This window comes from Coccinella septempunctata, chromosome 1 (genome assembly GCF_907165205.1).
Source record: "Coccinella septempunctata chromosome 1, icCocSept1.1, whole genome shotgun sequence".
Lineage (NCBI taxonomy): Eukaryota > Metazoa > Arthropoda > Insecta > Coleoptera > Coccinellidae > Coccinella > Coccinella septempunctata.
The window spans coordinates 21,124,885-21,146,104 of record NC_058189.1 but is presented as its reverse complement, the minus strand read 5'-3'; the positions used below and the strand labels follow the sequence as shown (position 1 = coordinate 21,146,104).

The 21,220-nt window shown below is 35.5% G+C and overlaps 2 protein-coding genes across 2 annotated transcripts in view; both read right to left on the bottom strand.

The window, feature by feature from the left end:
• Positions 1-21,220, bottom strand: part of LOC123322907 (DNA-directed RNA polymerase III subunit RPC1) — a 64,526-nt gene that overhangs the window by 13,327 nt on the left and 29,979 nt on the right. The window contains exons 13-17 of the mRNA XM_044910989.1: positions 16,387-16,495; positions 12,560-12,759; positions 12,391-12,504; positions 8,181-8,338; positions 1,963-2,071 (exon numbers count right to left, since the gene is read on the bottom strand). Of these exons, the coding sequence (XP_044766924.1) occupies positions 1,963-2,071; positions 8,181-8,338; positions 12,391-12,504; positions 12,560-12,759; positions 16,387-16,495 (690 nt within the window). The remainder of the gene's footprint in view (positions 1-1,962; positions 2,072-8,180; positions 8,339-12,390; positions 12,505-12,559; positions 12,760-16,386; positions 16,496-21,220) is intronic.
• Positions 4,917-6,357, bottom strand: LOC123322908. The gene is made up of 2 exons (XM_044910990.1): positions 5,120-6,357; positions 4,917-5,001 (listed from the first exon to the last, which is right to left on the bottom strand). Exon 1 carries the CDS (start codon positions 6,350-6,352, stop codon positions 5,363-5,365), a length of 990 nt encoding a protein of 329 aa, XP_044766925.1. The 5' UTR covers positions 6,353-6,357; the 3' UTR covers positions 4,917-5,001; positions 5,120-5,362.

The window sequence follows — 21,220 nt, the reverse complement described above, 5'->3', positions numbered from 1 at the left end:
TGGCAACGGCGTTATGACATTAACGACATCTCATGAGTGCCAACCTTAGTCCGTTCTAGTTACAAAAACTTGAGAAAATTATTTCACGGCCAACCGAGTGCTAAAATAAATGTGAATGGAGTATTAATAGTCAGAGTTTATAATTGTATATATGAATCTAACGTGTATGACTTATATAAATATTTCTTTTCCTTTTTTATATGTACAATATACATGCAGTTTTGAAATTATTGTATTGATTGCTTACATTATGTACAAGAGCATGAATGAAAGAATTCAAATCTGAATGTAAACCAAAGTTTTTCTAAAAATATTCATTCTTCTTTAGAGAATGAGGAACAGCATGTTCAAAAATTTCCCATACCTAACAAGCAGAATTTTTAGAAAAGGGGCCTGTAATCTACTCCACCCACCTGTGGAATTTAACATTAACAGCCGTGTGCACCGACTTATTTGAGGCGAAATTAACGTTAATACTTGATTATTTCTCTGATTTGTATAGCAGTTATCATAGTTATCACCGAATTAACGTTTATATATATATATATATATATATATATATATATATATATATATATATATATATATATATATATATATATATATATATATATATATATATATATATATATATATATATATATATATATATATATATATATATATATATATATATATATATATATATATATATATATATATATATATATATATATATATATATATATATATATATATATATATATATATATATATATATATATATATATATATATATATATATATATATATATATATATATAGTTCGTTCCAGAATCGCATCTTTTCAATCGTCAACATCGTTCCATTATTACGATCAGAGCAAAGTAACCTGAAAATCTGCTCGCTCACTTTCCTCCGAGATGTAATTCTGGAACTCTGCTATTGAATAATAGAGAGATATAGAGATGTCATCATTTGACTGAAATGGAATATTGGTACGAGATTTTGAAATTTATGAATTTTTTGTCAGTTTTGTGTTTTTAGAGTTCAATTTTGGTCATATTTACAAAATTGCGTTCATGTTTCCGATTTATATTGGACAATAGAATGGTGTCATGAGCTCTACGGCAGTTGTTCCAGCAGAGACGAGGTAGACAAACAGAAAATCGCAAGAATAACATTTCATAGGTGAAAATGAGTAATAAATAGATCTGTATTCTTTCATTTCTATCTTGGTAATCTGATAGTAGTGTATATTATTATCGTCTGAAGGCCAATAAATCATTTACTCTCACAAATCTTTTATTATTTTCCTCTTGTTTATCTGGATATGATCAAATTTTATTCAGACTTCTCAAAAACTTTGTTTGGGTGCTCACTATCAAGAACATACCTACATCATCTCATTGAAAGTTTACTTAATTCGACCCTGTTCTATCCGACATATTGGTCCCAATCCTAACCACGCCTAGTGGTACCTTTTTTTTCTAGCACTATTGAATCTTATAGTGTCTCCTCTCTATTCTATCTCGATGGTCGGTGCAAACGGATTTCATAGATTCAAAATTGTGAAACATGACGCATGTTTCGAATTCAATAAAAAAAATGGCTCGACTACGATTTTTCCTATTTCCACTAAAAGCAATACGCTCCTGGACATGCGTGGAAACGGGTTTCATAGATTCAAAATGAAACATAACGCATGTTTCGAATACAATTCTCGAATTCAATAAAAAAATGGCTCGACTACGATTTTTCCTATTTCCACTAAAAGCAATACGCTCCAAGACATGCGTGGATCCGGAAAACCGAATTTTGGTTCTATAGTTCCAAAATTACGACCTCCGGTGTAACGTGTCCAAAAAGAGATTCGTTCAATCTTTTTTTTTTTACAAAATCCGATGGAGGGCTATAACAATAACAAAGGAACTCAGCGAGAAGCTAGCGTTTGTTAACGAAATGAAAAAATAATATATTTACCTTCCATATACATTGGGTCTAAGCTATCCCCACCATAATTCACTTGTACAACATCACGTTCAGCATTTCTAACAGTTCCGTCATAACTAACAACCAAGTCTTCAAGTACCTAAAATTGAAAAAAAAAGTGGAAATATTGATTAACACCGTTGAAACCAGAAACCCGCCCGCTTTGAATAACTGAATTTTTTTCAAGGAACATATCCATGAACTTAGAACCGCCATCAAAAGAGAAAACTAACTTTTTATTGTCCCTACCAAATGATTTGAGGACTCATTCAACAGCGGCCACATTTCGTTGCATGAATTGGCAATAATTCAAGTAGCAATATTCCAGACTCGTGAATACTTATAATGGTCAAATAAGAAAGAGATATTTCAAAGTGAGAAAATATAAGTAGACATTAGTTAGATATTCAAAGCAATTAATGACATTTAGAATTTACGCGATCGATCATAGCTAGACAAGCGGGTACCGAGCGGAATTCTATACAAAAATCCACTACGGGCGTTAAGCTGGGAGATCACAGCTTTACAAGGCGTTCCATGGCTAGGTCCGTGGTTCCTATCGTAGTTTGCCCGCTACTACATTGTTTCGTAAGAAAAATGCAAATAGGGAGATTATTTCAGTGGCGTGTCTAGACCTTTGGGATTAGGTAAGCTACTCCATCTTTTTCATTTCAAAATCACACTTATATAATTTAACGTGCGCTCAAAAAAATTCGTCGTCAAGTAGGCTTTGGAATAATTTTAAGGCTGACCAGCCACCGAATATAGTTATATCGATTTTTGTATTCCAACTCAAGTAGTTGGATTCTGCATTTTCTGAAATTTCAAAATTAAATAAAAAATTGATTTTGTTTCAGATATTGGGGGTGAAAACCCTAAAAAGTTTCAGAAAACATAAATAGAAGACTATTTATTGTTTTTGACCAGCAAAGTTTGTGAACAAACAATTCGGAACGCTTTTTAACGATTTTGAAGAGTTCTTCAAAAATTTTCTTCTTTCATTTAAAGTTTAAAATAACTTTTGGAAGTTATTAAATCTTTCTAGATTTTTCACAGGATATAGGATTGATTGACACAATATAGAATTTTCTGACGAAGTTTTTCGAGTTTCCATGGGTCTCTGGTCTGTATTGTTCATCACACTGTTTTTAAGATCCATCGGGTGGAAAACATAATTTCAGTTTTGGTGAGTGTTTCAAGTCAGTTTTTCGGCCAATCTAATTTATTTTCCGAAAAACTTGATAAATTTGTGTATTTTTGATTATGTAAGTGTAGTTCGTGTTTTACTCCTTTTTGAATCATAAAAGAAAATAATAAAAAAATCTTGTTGGATTTTTGAATTTGGTTTCGTACTCTTGGAAATTTCAAATGTTATTTCAGCCTTTATTGCATTCTGTGTTGATGGATTTTATATGATTAGATTTATGTAAGATAAGATCTTTGAAAAATTGTATCTTTTGTAGCCCTGAAGAAATGGAAATATATCCGCGAAACGTCGGCATTAGTTGGGTTTAGTTTTTGGACCATCCACGTTTCCTATATCCTGTGAGAATTCTAGAATTATGATCTCAGGAAATGAAATACCAGACACGTTATTAAATCTGTATACCGAAAAATCATAGCAGTTAAAACTGAGCCCATAATGTACCGATACCCGGCACTACCGCCAAGCGTAACCGGTAGAATCGCAGCTTACAGGAGGAACGAGGAGGTTGAATTTCTCGTACTTTTCAAGCCACGAAAATACTTATAATGGCCAAATAAGAAAGAGATATTTCCAAGTGAGGAAATATAAATAGCCAACATTTAGAAATTTAAAGCAAAACGCCCAAATTTCACGTACTTTTCAAGCCACGAAAATACTTATAATGGCCAAATAAGAAAGAGATATTTCCAAGTGAGGAAATATAAATAGCCAACAGTTAGAAATTTAAAGCAAAACGCCCAAATTTCACGTTCAATTGATGCCCTTTCGATCCTAGACACGCGGGTACCGAGCGAAATTCTATACAGAACTCCACTACGGGCGGAAAGCTACGAGATTACAGCTTCAAGGCGTTCTAGGGCTGGGTTAGTGGTTCGTATCGTAGGTGCGGAACATTGTGATTGTCCTGTATTACGTTGTTTCGCAAGAAAAGTGCAAATAAGGAGATTGTTGTGATAATTTTTTCTTCGATTAGGGTTATTATTATATCATTTAATTTATTCGAATTTGTTAGGGAAGCTGTGCTTCCATAGCTTCCATGGTAAACACGCCCCTGGATTATTTCGAATATTTTTCTTGATTATCGTTTTCGTTTCATTATTTATTTAAATTATTGTTATACTATTAAGCTTCCCTAGCTTCCATGGTAAACAAGCCCCTGCAAACAGGGGAGTACTAACTTCCATAAAGGTGTGTGAAGTCGACGAAAAAATTTAATATGCAACTCGGCCATAAAATGTCCATTGTCTCGCCTAATTGATAGCCACGTCTGCACCTCGGCTATCAATTTGCAAGCTCGACTATAATGGAAAGTTTTTCTTCTTTGGTTCATAAATAACTATTATAATAACCGGTCAGTCAACCAATTCAAAAAAGCAAATTTACAAACAGTACAGCTAATACTGAGCTACGAATGGTGTACTTAACAAAACTTTTTTATATTAAAATGTGGATGAAAAACTATTTAGAAATTTCGCGTTTATTTGGTTTAAAATATTCTTATAAATATCCAAAGCGAAAAAATTTCTGTTTACGTGTATCATCGTTATTTGTAGATAAATTTATATTTACAGGAGATGACTTTCATTTCATGTACCTAGTCGAAATGACTACTGCAAATATAGATGTACGTCAAAATGCCGATCAGATGTTCGTTCTTGATCAGAATTTTGATAAGTTTCCAATATCTTTTGTTCATTTTTCAGAGAAAATCACATTTATTGTATTATTATTTCACTAAGGGTGGCAAATGACGGTCATAGGAACATATATGCAGTTTATTGTTCAATCAGCAACGTTTCGGCTAATATGTAGCCTTTATCAAGCTAAAATATGAAATGTTTTAGATCAATGTTACAAAATCAGAATTACAAAACATAAAAAATAAAAAGATGTAAGACATTCAAAGAACAACAAAAAGACGTCAATGGTGACGGGACTAACCTTCAGAACAAATCATCAACAATTTAATTTAAAAAATTCATTGTCAGAAAAAACAAAGTCATGAAGAGTTAAAAGACAAATCGGGATAGAGCATCAACAACCAAACGATGTGGCGCGATTGAAAGAAATCACTCAATTGTATAATCCGAATCAGTCTAACAATCAACAATCTTATCAAGATGACATATTAAAATGGACAGGTCGGTCTAATATACATTACACATAATCTAAAAAACAATATGTCTACGGTCTTGTTCTTATTCTATTTATTAAATTCAAATATGTAGAATTCAGTCCACCCAAATCAGTCCTATAATTCACCGTGTTAGGAGTTCTCTTTATATAAAGCATTTCTTTAAAATTCCTTCTGAACCAATTCTTCTCGAAATCTAATATTTCAACATTATCAAAATCAAAATTATGTTCACACATTCGAGCGTGTGCTGATAATGCTGTCGACTCTTTTGATCGCAAACAATCCCTCCTATGTTGATCCACCCTGCTTTTTAAATATTGTGTCGTCTGTCCAACATAGACTTTATCACAATCACCACAATTTATCTTGTAGATCAAACCTGACTTTTTCTCTTTAATAACAGGGTCTTTTAATTTGGTAAAAATTCTGTTCAGAGTGTTATAGCAGTAGGGTGAAATATTAGAACAGTACGGACGCATGACCCTCACTAGATCTTGATAGAGCCCTGGTATGTACAAAAGTCTGGACCAAGTTGGGACAGAGGAAGACGATGCACCATTCACTTGGGTCACAGTGCTGTTCGAAGAAGAAAAAAATATTCTATTAACCAATCTCCTTGGATATCCATTTTGTTGTAATATGTTTGATTGAGATTTGAAATTTTTTTCATGGAAAGAAGGGTCACTCAAATTCAAAATTCTATGCTTAATGGACTTAACGATGGCAGTCTTCTGCGACCTGGGATGCATCGACTGGTAGTTCATCAACCTGCCCGATGAAGTAGGTTTCGAGTATAGATCGGTTATTATTCTATTATTATGACGGATCAACCAGACATCTAAAAACGGAATCCTATTATCAACTTCCAACTCAAACGTGAACTTCAACCTGTCATGAAAACTATTAAACAAGTTCAGTGTCTCATCAACTTTGTCACGTGGAATACACATAATGATGTCATCAACATAAACATGTATAAAAGGTACCAGGAAATTCAATCCACAAAGGACAAATCTTATCACAGCGTCCATCACCATCTCAGCCATCACAGAAGAAGCAGGATCACCCATGGCGGTACCCTCAATCTGTCCATTGGTCCATGGTGATGGACGCTGTGATAAGATCTGTCCTTTGTGGATTGAATTTCCTGGTACCTTTTATACATGTTTATGTTGATGACATCATTATGTGTATTCCACGTGACAAAGTTGATGAGACACTGAACTTGTTTAATAGTTTTCATGACAGGTTGAAGTTCACGTTTGAGTTGGAAGTTGATAATAGGATTCCGTTTTTAGATGTCTGGTTGATCCGTCATAATAATAGAATAATAACCGATCTATACTCGAAACCTACTTCATCGGGCAGGTTGATGAACTACCAGTCGATGCATCCCAGGTCGCAGAAGACTGCCATCGTTTAGTCCATTAAGCATAGAATTTTGAATTTGAGTGACCCTTCTTTCCATGAAAAAAATTTCAAATCTCAATCAAACATATTACAACAAAATGGATATCCAAGGAGATTGGTTAATAGAATATTTTTTTCTTCTTCGAACTGCACTGTGACCCAAGTGAATGGTGCATCGTCTTCCTCTGTCCCAACTTGGTCCAGACTTTTGTACATACCAGGGCTCTATCAAGATCTAGTGAGGGTCATGCGTCCGTACTGTTCTAATATTTCACCCTACTGCTATAACACTCTGAACAGAATTTTTACCAAATTAAAAGACCCTGTTATTAAAGAGAAAAAGTCAGGTTTGATCTACAAGATAAATTGTGGTGATTGTGATAAAGTCTATGTTGGACAGACGACACAATATTTAAAAAGCAGGGTGGATCAACATAGGAGGGATTGTTTGCGATCAAAAGAGTCGACAGCATTATCAGCACACGCTCGAATGTGTGAACATAATTTTGATTTTGATAATGTTGAAATATTAGATTTCGAGAAGAATTGGTTCAGAAGGAATTTTAAAGAAATGCTTTATATAAAGAGAACTCCTAACACGGTGAATTATAGGACTGATTTGGGTGGACTGAATTCTACATATTTGAATTTAATAAATAGAATAAGAACAAGACCGTAGACATATTGTTTTTTAGATTATGTGTAATGTATATTAGACCGACCTGTCCATTTTAATATGTCATCTTGATAAGATTGTTGATTGTTAGACTGATTCGGATTATACAATTGAGTGATTTCTTTCAATCGCGCCACATCGTTTGGTTGTTGATGCTCTATCCCGATTTGTCTTTTAACTCTTCATGACTTTGTTTTTTCTGACAATGAATTTTTTAAATTAAATTGTTGATGATTTGTTCTGAAGGTTAGTCCCGTCACCATTGACGTCTTTTTGTTGTTCTTTGAATGTCTTACATCTTTTTATTTTTTATGTTTTGTAATTCTGATTTTGTAACATTGATCTAAAACATTTCATATTTTAGCTTGATAAATGCTACATATTAGCCGAAACGTTGCTGATTGAACAATAAACTGCATATATGTTCCTATGACCGTCATTTGCCACCCTTAGTGAAATATATTGGAACGAAATACCAAATTGACGTATTATTATTTCATTCTATGAAAATAAAACTGAAATTTCAAATAATTATTCTAATTTATCCCCATTAAAATGAGTAGTCATAACGCTAGACCATTCATGACGAAAATGTTACCGGTCCGGTTAAGGGTTATAGAGATAGAAATAATTGTAACGTCTGTTTTCAACGCTGTGAATTTCACATATTGTGTAATTTTATATAGATCGACAGGTGCGAGTTATATTTGCACCAATGTTTAAGTAATGGCGAATTGAAAATAAAAAATTGCTGCTGTGCACAACTTTCGAATACATACCTTGACTAATCTTCTTTGCATGTAACCAGTTTCAGCAGTTTTCACCGCTGTATCTACAAGACCTTCACGGCCACCCATTGTATGAAAAAACATTTCTGTTGGAATCATACCTGAACGAAAACTATTTTCTACAAATCCTTTCGCCTCGGGAGATATGGCTGGAAAAATATATATATTTTTTTTAAAGAATTATTATGATACAATGTTATTGTGAGAAAAGAAGAAATTTTCCAAAATATAAGTATATGGTGTCTCGAATGAAGGAATCTCAGAAACTAAAAGAGTTAGGATGGCACGGTTTCGAACGCTTTTTGCAAGAAATCAAAAATGGTTAGAACCGAAGTTTTTGAGTCGTTCGCGAAAATGTACATTTTGAGTTGTTCGAAATTTCGAAAACCTCTCACAATATTTTTGTCTTTGAAACTAGTGGTTCGAAATGGGAACATTCTACAAGAAATGAAAAATGTTTGTCACCATAGAATACATTTTGTTCATATTTTTTACTGAATGCATATTATAAAAATATATAAATGTTATATTATTAATCATAGTTTAATATCTTAATAAACAAGCCTATGAAAACGGCTTACAATTAAAAGAACAGAGGTATAAGCGTTTTCATATGTTATTCCAAGTGAAAATGATCCGATTATACTAGAGTAGTTTGAAAATTTCACGTACGGCTTAAAAACACACGTGGAAACTTCAGCCTAGTTCAGATGATTGTGCGTTCATCTGAACATGACTTAACTAAAAACTGAATTTCATGATTTTACTAACATCATGACACGTCTGTAACAGTTCAGTTGGGGTCCAATAATAAAGTTATGTCGAATTTTCTTACATTTATTTACCTTTCCTATCATAGACTCTCGTGAAATCTAATACCTACAAAACACAATATAAATTGCCGAGGCAAATATAAAAAATGAGACTGGCTATTTAAGCAGTCTTTCTTATATTTGCCGACAGACCATGCGATTTGTGCCTGCTTTATAAATGCTTTGAATGTTCTGAAAACTATCTTTAGCCCTTCTAGATAATTAGAAGTAAAGGTTATTACTTGTTTATACCGGGTGTTAAAAAACAACGTTTCAATATTTTGGGAGCTAATTCTGGACCTCAACATAAGTAAAATATTTCATATAATAATTGGCTTGTTCGTAGAGTGGTTCACAACGGTTGTGAACTGTACAGAGCAAGCGCAATTGCATTTTAGGGTAGCGAAAATCCATTTGCGCTTGCTCTGTACAGTTCACAACCGTTGTGAACCACTCTACGAACAAACCTAATAATAATCATAATGGACTAGAAAAATGTCGACTGTTGAACATAACGAGAGGGAAAATAGAAGATGGTACGTTCAAACTCAAGGAAGGTGCAAAAATTGAAGCATTAAAGGAAGGAGACACATACAAGTATCTAGGCATAAAACAGGCAAGAAAAATCAATCAGACCCAGATGAAGAAAGAATTAACGGAGGAGTTCACCCGAAGATTGAGAAGGATAATGAGAACTGGTCTAAACAGCAAGAATCTGATAAAAGCGATTAACACCTACGCTTGCTCGGCGCTGATCTATTCATTTGGTATCATCTCTTGGACGACCACCGTTTTAGCAGCTTCACAGAGAAAAATAAGGACGATGCTGACTAAACATCACCCCAAAAGCTCAATAGAACGGACAGAGCTGCCACGACATCTTGGGGGTAGAGGAATTGTTGATTTGTCCATACGGTTGGACAAATCAACACCTCCTCCCAGGAAATTGAAGGACTTCGAAAATATTTCCTGAGCAAGGCTGCTTCGTCAGAACTCCATCGAGTAGTTTGTGTTGCTGATAGTTCTACACCGTTAAAGCTACAACAGGATCACTTGGAAACCGTAGAACACTCTGCAGAAAGTAAAATGCAGAAACTGATTGGCAAACCTTTGCATGAAAGGCACCAGAACGAGGTCAACCATGATTACGTCGACCTACGTGCGTCGAACTACTGGTTGACTTCCGGAAGGTTGTTTCCTGAGACAGAGGGCTTCATGCTCGCCAGGATCAGGTGATTCCAACAAGAAATTACATGAAATATACCGCCAAGGATGCCTCGGTGGCGGACGATAGCTGTCGTTATGGCTGTGCGACACATGAAACTATCCAGCACATCACCGGGGGATGTCAGAAGTTCGCGGGCACGGAGTAAAAAAATAGTCATGATGCTGTTGCCAAGATTCTTCACCAAAAATTGGAACTAAAACACCAACTTCTAAGTTCGAAAAAGGTTCCTTATTAGAATTACCATCCGGATGCTGTGTTGGAAAATGAACATCACAAGCTCTACTGGGATCGCACGGTTCTCACAGACCGGAAAATAACCCACAATAGACCAGCCCACGTACCACAAGCTCACGACTCGACAATAATCCCGTTTTTCCCCTTTTTTCCTGCCTTATCTTTAAGTCGAATAGTGAAATTTGTACCAAAGATGATCAGTATTCTCTGTATGAACATCTTGTTAACACGAAAACTGTCGGGTGTAATTAGATTGCGAACAACACCTCATCGAATTCGACATCGATAAGTTGTCGATAGATTGTCGATCGATCGTGGTACCACTGTTGGCCTCATATTGCTCAATAAGGATGAGGACAGAGCACTATTCATCTACGTGGCAATTCCAAATAATGAAAATCTTCTAGATAGGCGCACCGAAAAAATTTCAAAATACAGAGATCTCGAAGAACAAACCAGAAGACAGTGGAAGCTGAAAGATATCAAGACCTTTCCTATTGTCATTTCATCTAAAGGCCTGATACCGAAGAAACTACTAGAGAACTTGAGGAAACTCCAGTTGGACGAAAATATCTATAGTCATGCAGAAGGCGGTACTACTCGGAACGGCGAGAACTGTACGCAAATACATGGGGAATTCAGAGGAACACCGACTGCTCCGACAGGAAGTGCGGGTGGAGCAGGAATCCAACCTACAGCAGGGATGTGAGGAGCGACCCGGACCCGACCACCACCACCACGAGTCAAAAACCTGAAAAGGGCTCCAACAGAGCTTAAACCTTTTGATATCTGAGATATCTGGGATAAGTGAATTTTCCTCTGGAGAGGAGTGTGAAAGCCGCAAGTCATAAAGTCCTTTATTCAACAACATAAATTATGAACAAAATCAAAAATTAATACAGATTTTTGAAAGAGGCAATCTAACCTGAATTCATCGAAAATCCAGTCAGAAACTGATGTGAAAAATTGAATGAAAAGAAGTGAAAAAAAAAATTTCCTTTCCAACCCAGCAGCAACTTTTCAACTATAGGATATTAAAGCTCAGTTAGTCCTATTGCTGTACAAAAACTAAAAATCTATGTATCAAATGTTGATTTGATCACCAAGACCCCATCTGATCACATCATAAGCTTACTAAATATTAAGGCTCTGAAACAGTTCAAATTCTTCGCTTTTCTGATGTTCGTAGGTAAGTCATTAATCAAATGCGGCATGTTATATGAGAAGGATCTACGAAATATTTCAGTTCTATGCATAGGTGCATAAAAATATTGGTCCGCAAATGAGCAGTTCTGGAAATACATGAGCGATTATCGGTTTTCGAAATATCAACTACTAGCGCAACCTTAGACGATAAATTACGGAAGATATTCGATTTATTTTTGACTTCTAGTGTTTTACACAGAAGATATTCCACCGTCACCGTCCATTTAAATGTATGCACATCGGTCGCATGAAGAAATTACGTGCTCAAATCGGATGTAAAATACTCAAATGTGATTTTTTTCAATAAATCGATTGAAAAACATTTTTGCGTCAGTTCAGTAAACAAGACATCTGAAATAAAAAAACAAATCGAATATTATTATTAATATTAATTCAAAAATCGAAAATCGCTAATAGATATCTTCAATGCGGCTCAGTTGCGGACCCATGTTTGTATGAAATATTTCACTTTTTGAGGTCTATAATCAGCTACCAAAATATTAAAAGTTTTTTCTTTAACACCAAATATTTTCAGTTCACCTTCTCCCACTTGGAGATGCTACTGTGATAGCGAAACACGTGTCTTGGTTAAATATTTCATGTTAGTGAAAATTATTATTAAATTATTAAATATGTTAATCAGTTTTTAGTTTAATTCTTCTCCATTAATTCTAGTTGTAATACGGTAAATATTTTCCAATAGAACAAACGATCAACTCACAACTATGCCTAAAATGGGGTAAGGAACGGCTGTCGAATCCTTCCGGTACTCTTTTGCCATTAACAGCTTGTTGTGCAACACAAGTCACCATCTGGGATATATTAATAACAGAACCTACAAACAACAATATTACATCTAAAGTGATAAAAAGGATTTCATCAGTTTTTACCTTTCGACCCAGAGAGTGTCATAATAAGAGGTGCATTTGATTGAGGCAGCTCTTCCAGACAAACCTGTCCACAAGCATCTCTAATAGAGGATAATTCGTTGAGAAGCATACTCTCCAAAGACTCATTAGCAGTACATCCTGGTTGGCAACGTAATTTACCTTCATTCAGATCTGATATGAATTCATCACATTTCATATAACTGCAATAAAAAAGACATTTCAGATACTTTCAGAAATACGAAATTATTTTCATTTCAACATTGTCTGAAGATGGACACATTGTCCGAAAACCTGGAAAGGACTTAATCATTTTGATATCTGAGATATCTGGGATAAGTGAATGTTCTTCTGGAGAGAAGTGGCTAAAGGCAATAATAATAGGCTTCATTAGTTCAATAATTAATATATGTGAAATTCCTGACACCTCGGTGCCAAAGATTATAGAGTAGAAAGATAGGAAACGCCCTCATATCGCTAGTACTAAAAACCGACTACATTTTGGCCAGTGAAAACACGCGTGACAATGAGATGGCGCTAAAAATGCACTGTCAATACAGGAAAACTTTTTCTGTTTTTTGATTGAGGGGCGCGAAATTCGAATTCTCTTTCTCGTATTGCATTCCAATATTGACTTTGTTTCTATCAGAAAACAAACATCCTGAGCGACAAAACAAAAGTATGGTTTTGCTTTGTGACAGGATGTTAGTTTTCATCTAAACATTGTTTGGAATCAATTGATATCAACGAAAAACGCTGTTAGATGTGCTATATGTTTATTTGCAATTCATAAAAAATTTACAAAAATTGAAATAGTGGGCAATAAATGAAGCTTTAACTAGGACACTTAAGTATATGGTGATCTGCTATACGTCGAAGGTGTTGTTTCTGTACAATAGGTTGTTCTGAATTCATGAACTTAGTTGAATTTGTAAAATATACATACATATATCAGAAATTAATATGAACCAATATTCAATATACCATCATAGCATACTTCCAGTTACTTACATATGTAGGTATTATTTAAAGAATTTTCAGAACAACACTCAAAAAAAAAACTTACAGACATATGCAAGACCTGTATGTCAGTATAGTTTCTTGGTGGTTTTTTTATGATTTCCTCATGATATGTTCTCCTCATGACACAATATACAAATTGATTAATGAATGAACAAAACACTCACAGCAGGTTTCATAAAACTTTGACTTTCCAAACAACAATTTGACAGTCACTCGGTTCCCAAATGGAAATCAATAAAACCTCTGCATTTCTGAATATATTGAAAGAGTAGCAATTGAGAATCATTGAATGGACCTATAAAGATCATAATTTCCCCTTAATAGGCCGTTCATGCAAGGGATGTTTTCTGCATACAACAATTTACGTCGATGAACAATTCTCAATTGACATACAGTAAAATGTTCATTGCACATGGTGTAGTTATTAGTAGTGTTTGCTGAAGTAATTGTCTTCAAGCCCTGAGAATTTTATCCACTTCGGAGCACTGAAAATTAGAATCAATGAATGACCAATTCACATGTTACGACTTTTAATATTTACGCTTCCACCGTTTTTCACCATCAATAATTTTCGAACAATATTTTGATGTTTTCACCAAGAAATAAGGCAAAAAAATTCAAAAATCAGCAACTAGAACGAGCTAGATAAACAAAAAGCGGTACGAGAATCAAAACATTCAAAACCTCTTTGATCGAAATTGACGTCTGAAATCTTAAAAAATTTCATATATTTCTGCAAATGGCACTCAAATTAATATTTTAACCAGTCCTAGCGTCTTAAAAACACGCGTGACACACAGATGGCGCTCAAATCGATTTAGTCGCCTCGTTTCCCATCTTTCTACTCTATAATCTTTGCTCGGTGCAATATGTGTCACTAGAGTAACCTTAGTAACCACTCTGGTAACCCAATGTGCAAAGATTATAGAGTAGAAAGATAGGAAACGAAGCGACTAAAGTAATGTGAGCGCCATCTGTGTTTTTAAGACTGGCTAAAATATCAATTCGAGGGACATATGAAATTTTGCGAGATGTCAGAGTCATATGGCCATTTTGATCAAACAGGTTTTGAATGTTTTGATTCTCGTATCCATAGACAACCTCGTATCACCTTTTGTTTTTCAAGCCCGTTCTAGTTGCTGATTATTGAAATTTTTGTCTGATTTCTTGGCGAAAACCTCAGAATATCGTTCGAAAATTATTGTATGGTGAAGAACTGGATCAAATAAAACGAATTTTACTAAGGAAAATGGGAATGTAAGTATTAAAACTGGTAACATGTGACTCGGTCATTCATTGATTTTTATTTTCAGTGCTACGAAGTGGATAAAATTTTCAGGCGTAAAGGCCTGCAAACACTACTGACTACACCATGTGCAATGAAAATTTTACTGCAAGTCGATGGAGAACTGTTCATCCACGTGAATTGTTGTATGCAGGAAGCATCGCTTACATGAAGGGCTCATTTAGGGGAAATTATGATCTTTATAGGTCCATTCAATGATTCTCAATTGCTACTCTTTCAATATATTCAGAAATGCAGAGGTTTTATTGATTTCAATTTGGGAACCGAGTGACTGTCAAATTGTTGTTTGGAAAGTCAAAGTTTTATGAAATCTTCTGAGAGTGTTTTGTTTATTCGTCAATCAATTTGTATATTGTGTCATAAAGATACCATACCATGAAGAAATCATAAGAAAGCATGAAGCAATTGAACTGACGGACTTAAATACAGGTCTTGTATACCTCTGTAAGGTTTTTTTCAATTGTGGTTCTGAAAATTTTGTAAATAATATGTAAGTAACGGAAATGTGTATCCTATGACGGTTTTTTGAATATTGGTTCATATCAATTTCTGATATAAATTGTACAAATTCAACTCAGTTTATTAATTCAAAACGTTTCCACAGAAAAAACTCCTTTGACGTACCTATAGCAGATAACCATGTACTCTTGTATCCTAGTCAAAGCTCTAATCGTTGTCCATAATTTCAAACTTTTGTAATTTTTTTATAATTGCCAATAAAAATTTATCACATCCAACAGTGTATTTCATTGATACCAATCGATTCCAAACAACGTTCAGATGAAAACTTACATCCTGGTCACAAAACAAAACCATCCGTTTGTTTTGTCGCTCATGATGTTTGTTTTCTGGTCTCAACAAGGTCAATATTGAAATTGAATACAAGGAATAGAATTCGAATTTCGCGCCCCTCAATTAAAAAACAGAAAACTGTTATTCAACAGTTTTTCTGTATTGATAATACGTTTTCAGCGCCACCTCATTGTCAAATGTGTTTTCACTGGCCAAAATGTAGTCGATTTTTAGTACTAGTGATATGAAGGCGTTTCCTATCTTTCTACTCTATCTATAATCTTTGCCAATGTGTATATACGGGCCATACCCTTATTCGCGTTGCAAACTAGATTGCAGCGATAGGGTGAGCACTTACATGACTATACTATGGCTGCTGTTGTTATTGTTTTCATAACCTTAAAAGCTAAGCGCCCGACTTTCAGCCATATGGCTGCCATCAGAGGATGTATCGCTTATTTTGCAACTCGAATAGTTCGCCACGTCGCCAAAGCTCAAACTCTCATTACTTAGTGGAGAGTAATGAGTACAGTCTCAGAGACATACGAATGATCTACTACAGCCGTTGCTTGTAAATAACAAATGAAAGTTGCCTCAGAGGTATTAATGCCATGTTATGGATTATATCTGCCCCTTCAATCTAGTTTATAGAATTGTTATTTCTCATTGTTGATAAATAAAGCTAAAAAAATCTAGAATTTTAACTCACCCATTTTTAAGGACGGATCTTCTCCGGTGTAATAAGTTTTCACTTGGTGTAACATCGCCAATGCCAATAGAAAAACCAGTTCTCATCAAATAATATGATGTGAGGCGTGCTAGAAAAATAAGAAACATATGTTATGCAATGTAAAGAACCCTCTATGAAAGTTGAAACTATTTGGTAATTCTACAGAATAGAGTTCTAAGTCAGAAAATCCGACGAATTCGTCAATAATATCAATATTAAATTTCCACTTCAAAGATTCATTTTTTGGGGATAACTGATGGTAGGGAAAGGTAAAAAGACAACACTGAACAGTAGGAGTTATGGTGTAGGGCAAATTTTTTTTAGCCACAGAACCCTATTTGGGGTAGGTATCCAATTTGAAGTTTGAACCAATTTCATGCATGAAATAATATAATTACCTAATAAAAGTTTTGAAATATTTAGTGTATAAAATAATTAATGGGAAGAAAGGTACATTTATAGGTACAGGAAAAAATCGCAGAAATCGAAATATAAAAACATGATGTGGCTTCAGGTACAAAATCTGGTAAATATTTATGAACATTTTATTTAAATAATAAGTATTAATTCAGATACATACTACCCGCCGATATGTATCTGAATTAATTTTTATTATTGTATCCATTGCTCTAGGCGTGATCCTTTCATTATTTTTTTTAAATGATACAAAATCGGTTCAGCAGTTTAGTGTTCTTTTCCTTTGAATTCGAATTAGCAGAATCGTTGAATTAAGAATTCGTGGGCAATTATCTCAAATTTATAGTTGGAAAGGTTGCCTTCTCATGAAGTTTGATGATAAAAATTTCGACAAAAGTTTGTGTATGACCTCTTATTGTTCTAGTCATATCTTCGATTTATCTTATCTGGTATAACTTTTTATTATCAAAAGGAATCAAAATTGTTTTTTAATAGTTTGAACCTTTATCGATTTTTGTTGTTGAAAATTCTCCATTGTTATGATTAAATATTTAAGCAAATAATAAATTATTATTTTCATCATTCCATAGAAAGCTCTGTTCACGCAACACCTAATTTTTGAATTCTACATTGACTTATATACAGGGTGGTCCATCCATAACTTTCCACCCCGAATTTTGAGCTTTGGTATGGAATAACGAAAAAACGTTCAGACAGGTCAAATTTTGTTGAAAGGGGGACAAATAAGGGTGTTCAAATGAGTTTGATATCACTACCCCTTTCACCGTAAGCCCTAAAAGCTCTCATTTTTAAATAGGGAAAAGGGGTCAAGCAGCACCTTGTTGGAAAGGCAATTCAATTTCCTGCATGAGTGTATTTTTTTTCATCGTTTATTATTATACAGAGTGACTCAATATTCCATCAATAACTTTCACCCGCCGAATTTGGATATTTGAAATGGAAAAAAAAAACGCTCGGACGGGTCAAAAAATGAATTCGATATCACTACCCCTCTAGCCGCTACCACTTAGCGCAATTATTTGCGAATAGAGATAATAGGTCGTGAATCGTGCGCTTTCGTTTAAATTGAAATAATTGCTGTTAGGGTAGCGGCTAGAGGGGTATCACTACCCCTCGAATTCATTTTTTGACCCGTCCGAGCATTTTTCCATCTCAAAGATCCAAATTCGGCGTGTGAAAGTTATTGCTGGAATACTGAGTCACTCTCTATAATAATAAAGCCATGGAAAAAATAACACTCATGCAGTAAATTGTCTTTCCAACAAGGTGCTGCTCGACCTCTTTTCCCTATTCAAAAATGAGAGCTGTTACCCTATGTCCTAATTGGCAAAGGATCGCGCGATCGGGCGATGGCGTTGGTCGTTGGATCGGGCGATGGCGTTGGTCGTTGGATCGGGCGATGGCGTTGGTCGTTGGATCGCGCGATGGAGGAGGACGCTTGCACTTGTTTGTTTCGACATCGCGTCGAGTCGTAGATAGAGGAAAGAGAAGATACCGCATTGCGCAGCTACGAAGGAGAGCTCTCTGTGTCCAACATCAACTTGTTTTTGTTTACGTTTACCCCAATCCGAATCTATCTTTTTCGGCATATTTTCCACAAATTACGCAATTTCCTGGCATGTCAACACCGAAATTCTTGATACTCAAGTCTTAAAATGCACGAAACACTATTACATCGAATACAAATACGATAATAAACATTCAAATATTGGGGTAAACGTAAACAAACATGGAGTAGATGCATAGGTAATGTCAACAAAAACAAAGAGATGTTGGACACACTTTTCTTGTTGTTTACGTTATCTACCCCTTCCTCTATCTACGCGTCGAGTACATCGCCTCAACGCCTAGATACAAACCTATACTTTCAAAGGGTTGTGGCCGAATTGGTTACCGACTTCGAGCGTTCAATGCGATTGATGGCTCCAGAATAAGCAATTTTGTTTTTGATCACGCTATGGAACGTTGGACAGGATGGACTTTGAGGAAAATCTAATTAATAATTTATGAAGTGCTGCTTTCAAGATGAATTACGAAGACGCAACTGCTGTCGATGAGGATACCCTTCTCTTAAAATCGTTGGCTTCATATTTCAAGGGAATGGAAGCTTGGAAGCTGTCCAAAAATTGAGGTTGAGGAGCAAAATCGAAAACCTCATCGCAGATGGAATATCCTATTCTTCTTGTAGCTTAAATGATCCTTGAAACCTTTCATAAATATTGTTGTTATTATATTTGAATATACAAACAAGCTAAATATAATATATTTGTTTTTGTCAAAATATTCCAATTTGGATAAATAAGGTATCATCATCAATATGATGTGTTTGCATGGAAACGGTTCAACACATTTCAAGAAATTTTCTACAGAAACTATGCTCATTGGATTGAAATTTTAGAACTGAGTTGAAAAATTAATGCATACATGTAACTGACGACGAACAAAATTTAATTCTGTTATTTTAAAATTGGTAACTTTATGACGGCACTCTTGCTCAATTTCCTTCGGGTTCTAACTAATTTCATTAGTTTTTCTCCTCTTATTTGGAAGAGCCGATTTTGCGAGAAGTATCGGAGAGAGCAAATTTCCTAGCAAAAATTCAGCATCTTCGTTTCTAGAAGTCATTTCAACTTGTAAAACAGCAACTGCTTAGTGTGAGGTGGTCGCGCTATAGTGAGTTGATCGGACCGACCACATCTATTCGCCCGAATAGGCGTTCCGAATTAGGACACCCATTTTTCATCGCGCGATCAAGACGCGATGCGACCGACCAACGCGATCGCCTGCTCGCGCGATCGTTTACCAATTAGGACATAACTTTAGGGTTGCGGCTAGAGGGGTAGTGACATCAAACTCATTTGAAAGGGGGAATTTGTCCCCCTTTGAACAAACTTTGACCTTTCTGAGCGTTTTTTCATTATTTCATCCCAAAGCTCAAAATTCGGGGTGGAAAGTTATGGATGGCCCCATCTGTACATATATTATGTTATATTAGTCGTCCAGGTATCCATGTTAATGCGCCAAATTGAGGTTTTGCCTAAGGATTGGTTTATGCTAGCCAATAACTTATTCCCTAATCCCTAACTCAAGAAGCAAACTTCAAATATTTATGTTTCTGATCGCAAAACTGCAATAATGAACCCTCGAATAAAAGTTACGGGACACTATATAAACTAGCCCGAAAATCTAAAATTAATATTTTTTGGGTGGCCAAAAACCGTTTAAGGGATTAGGATATAAGTTACCGGCCAGAATAAACCACCCCTTATTCGCCTCTCGAAACCCCCGTGGCCCTTCCGCGGACCACCATTTGGGAGTCACTGGTGTAGACGACCGATTACTCATTACTTTACTTTTCAGAAGATTCATCATTTTTGTCCCATAAGCAATCATTATAATTAGCGGATTATTATTCGTGCATTAGACGTTTCTCGGTTTCTATATTGAAATGAAATCTGATATTTGACACCCTAATTCAGTACGCCGGTTCGCTTTTGCGAACGTCGGACGTATGATGAGAAGTCTGAGACGCGCTCGGTTATCGACAGAGTACGATGCCGGCGGTACAATAATAAGGAATGATCGCGCCTAAACAGGGAGGCAATGAATAAATAATGAGGATAAATTCAGACGCATACCACCCGACGATATGAATATCGACAAGTGTTACGATCTGAATTGAGCTAGCCAATTTGTCATCGTCAAGGCCCCCAAATGGAGTACGCTCCACCGAAGAAAAGCAGATGCTGACCATGGTTTCGGCCTCATTTGGCCTCATCAGAGCAACATAGCATTTTTCTACGGTGGAGAACGGTTGGAATTGATGGAACTTTATTATTGGGTATTATTTATTTACCCACAGCGCCATCCAACATGAAACGGTATCCGATTCAATCCCCCCCAGATAGAAACCAAGACGAAGACAACAGCATATGTCCCATATTTTCCCTAATTCATGACAACATTGAATAAAGTTCCATCAATTCCAAACGTTCTCCACCGTAGAAAAATGCTATGTTGCTCTGATGAGGCCAAATGAGGCCGAAACCATGGTCAGCATCTGCTTTTCTTCGGTGGAGCGTACTCCATTTGGGGGCCTTGACGATGACAAATTGGCTAGCTCAATTCAGATCGTAACACTTGTCGATATTCATATCGTCGGGTGGTATGCGTCTGAATTTATCCTCATTATTTATTCATTGCCTCCCTGTTTAGGCGCGATCATTCCTTATTATTGTACCGCCGGCATCGTACTCTGTCGATAACCGAGCGCGTCTCAGACTTCTCATCATACGTCCGACGTTCGCAAAAGCGAACCGGCGTACTGAATTAGGGAAAATATGGGACATATGCTATTGTCTTCGTCTTGGTTTCT

Coding starts and splice junctions, on each gene's coding strand:
- LOC123322908 (XM_044910990.1), bottom strand. CDS start 6,352: ATGGTGATGGACGCTGTGATAAGATTTGTCCTTTGTGGATTGAATTTC.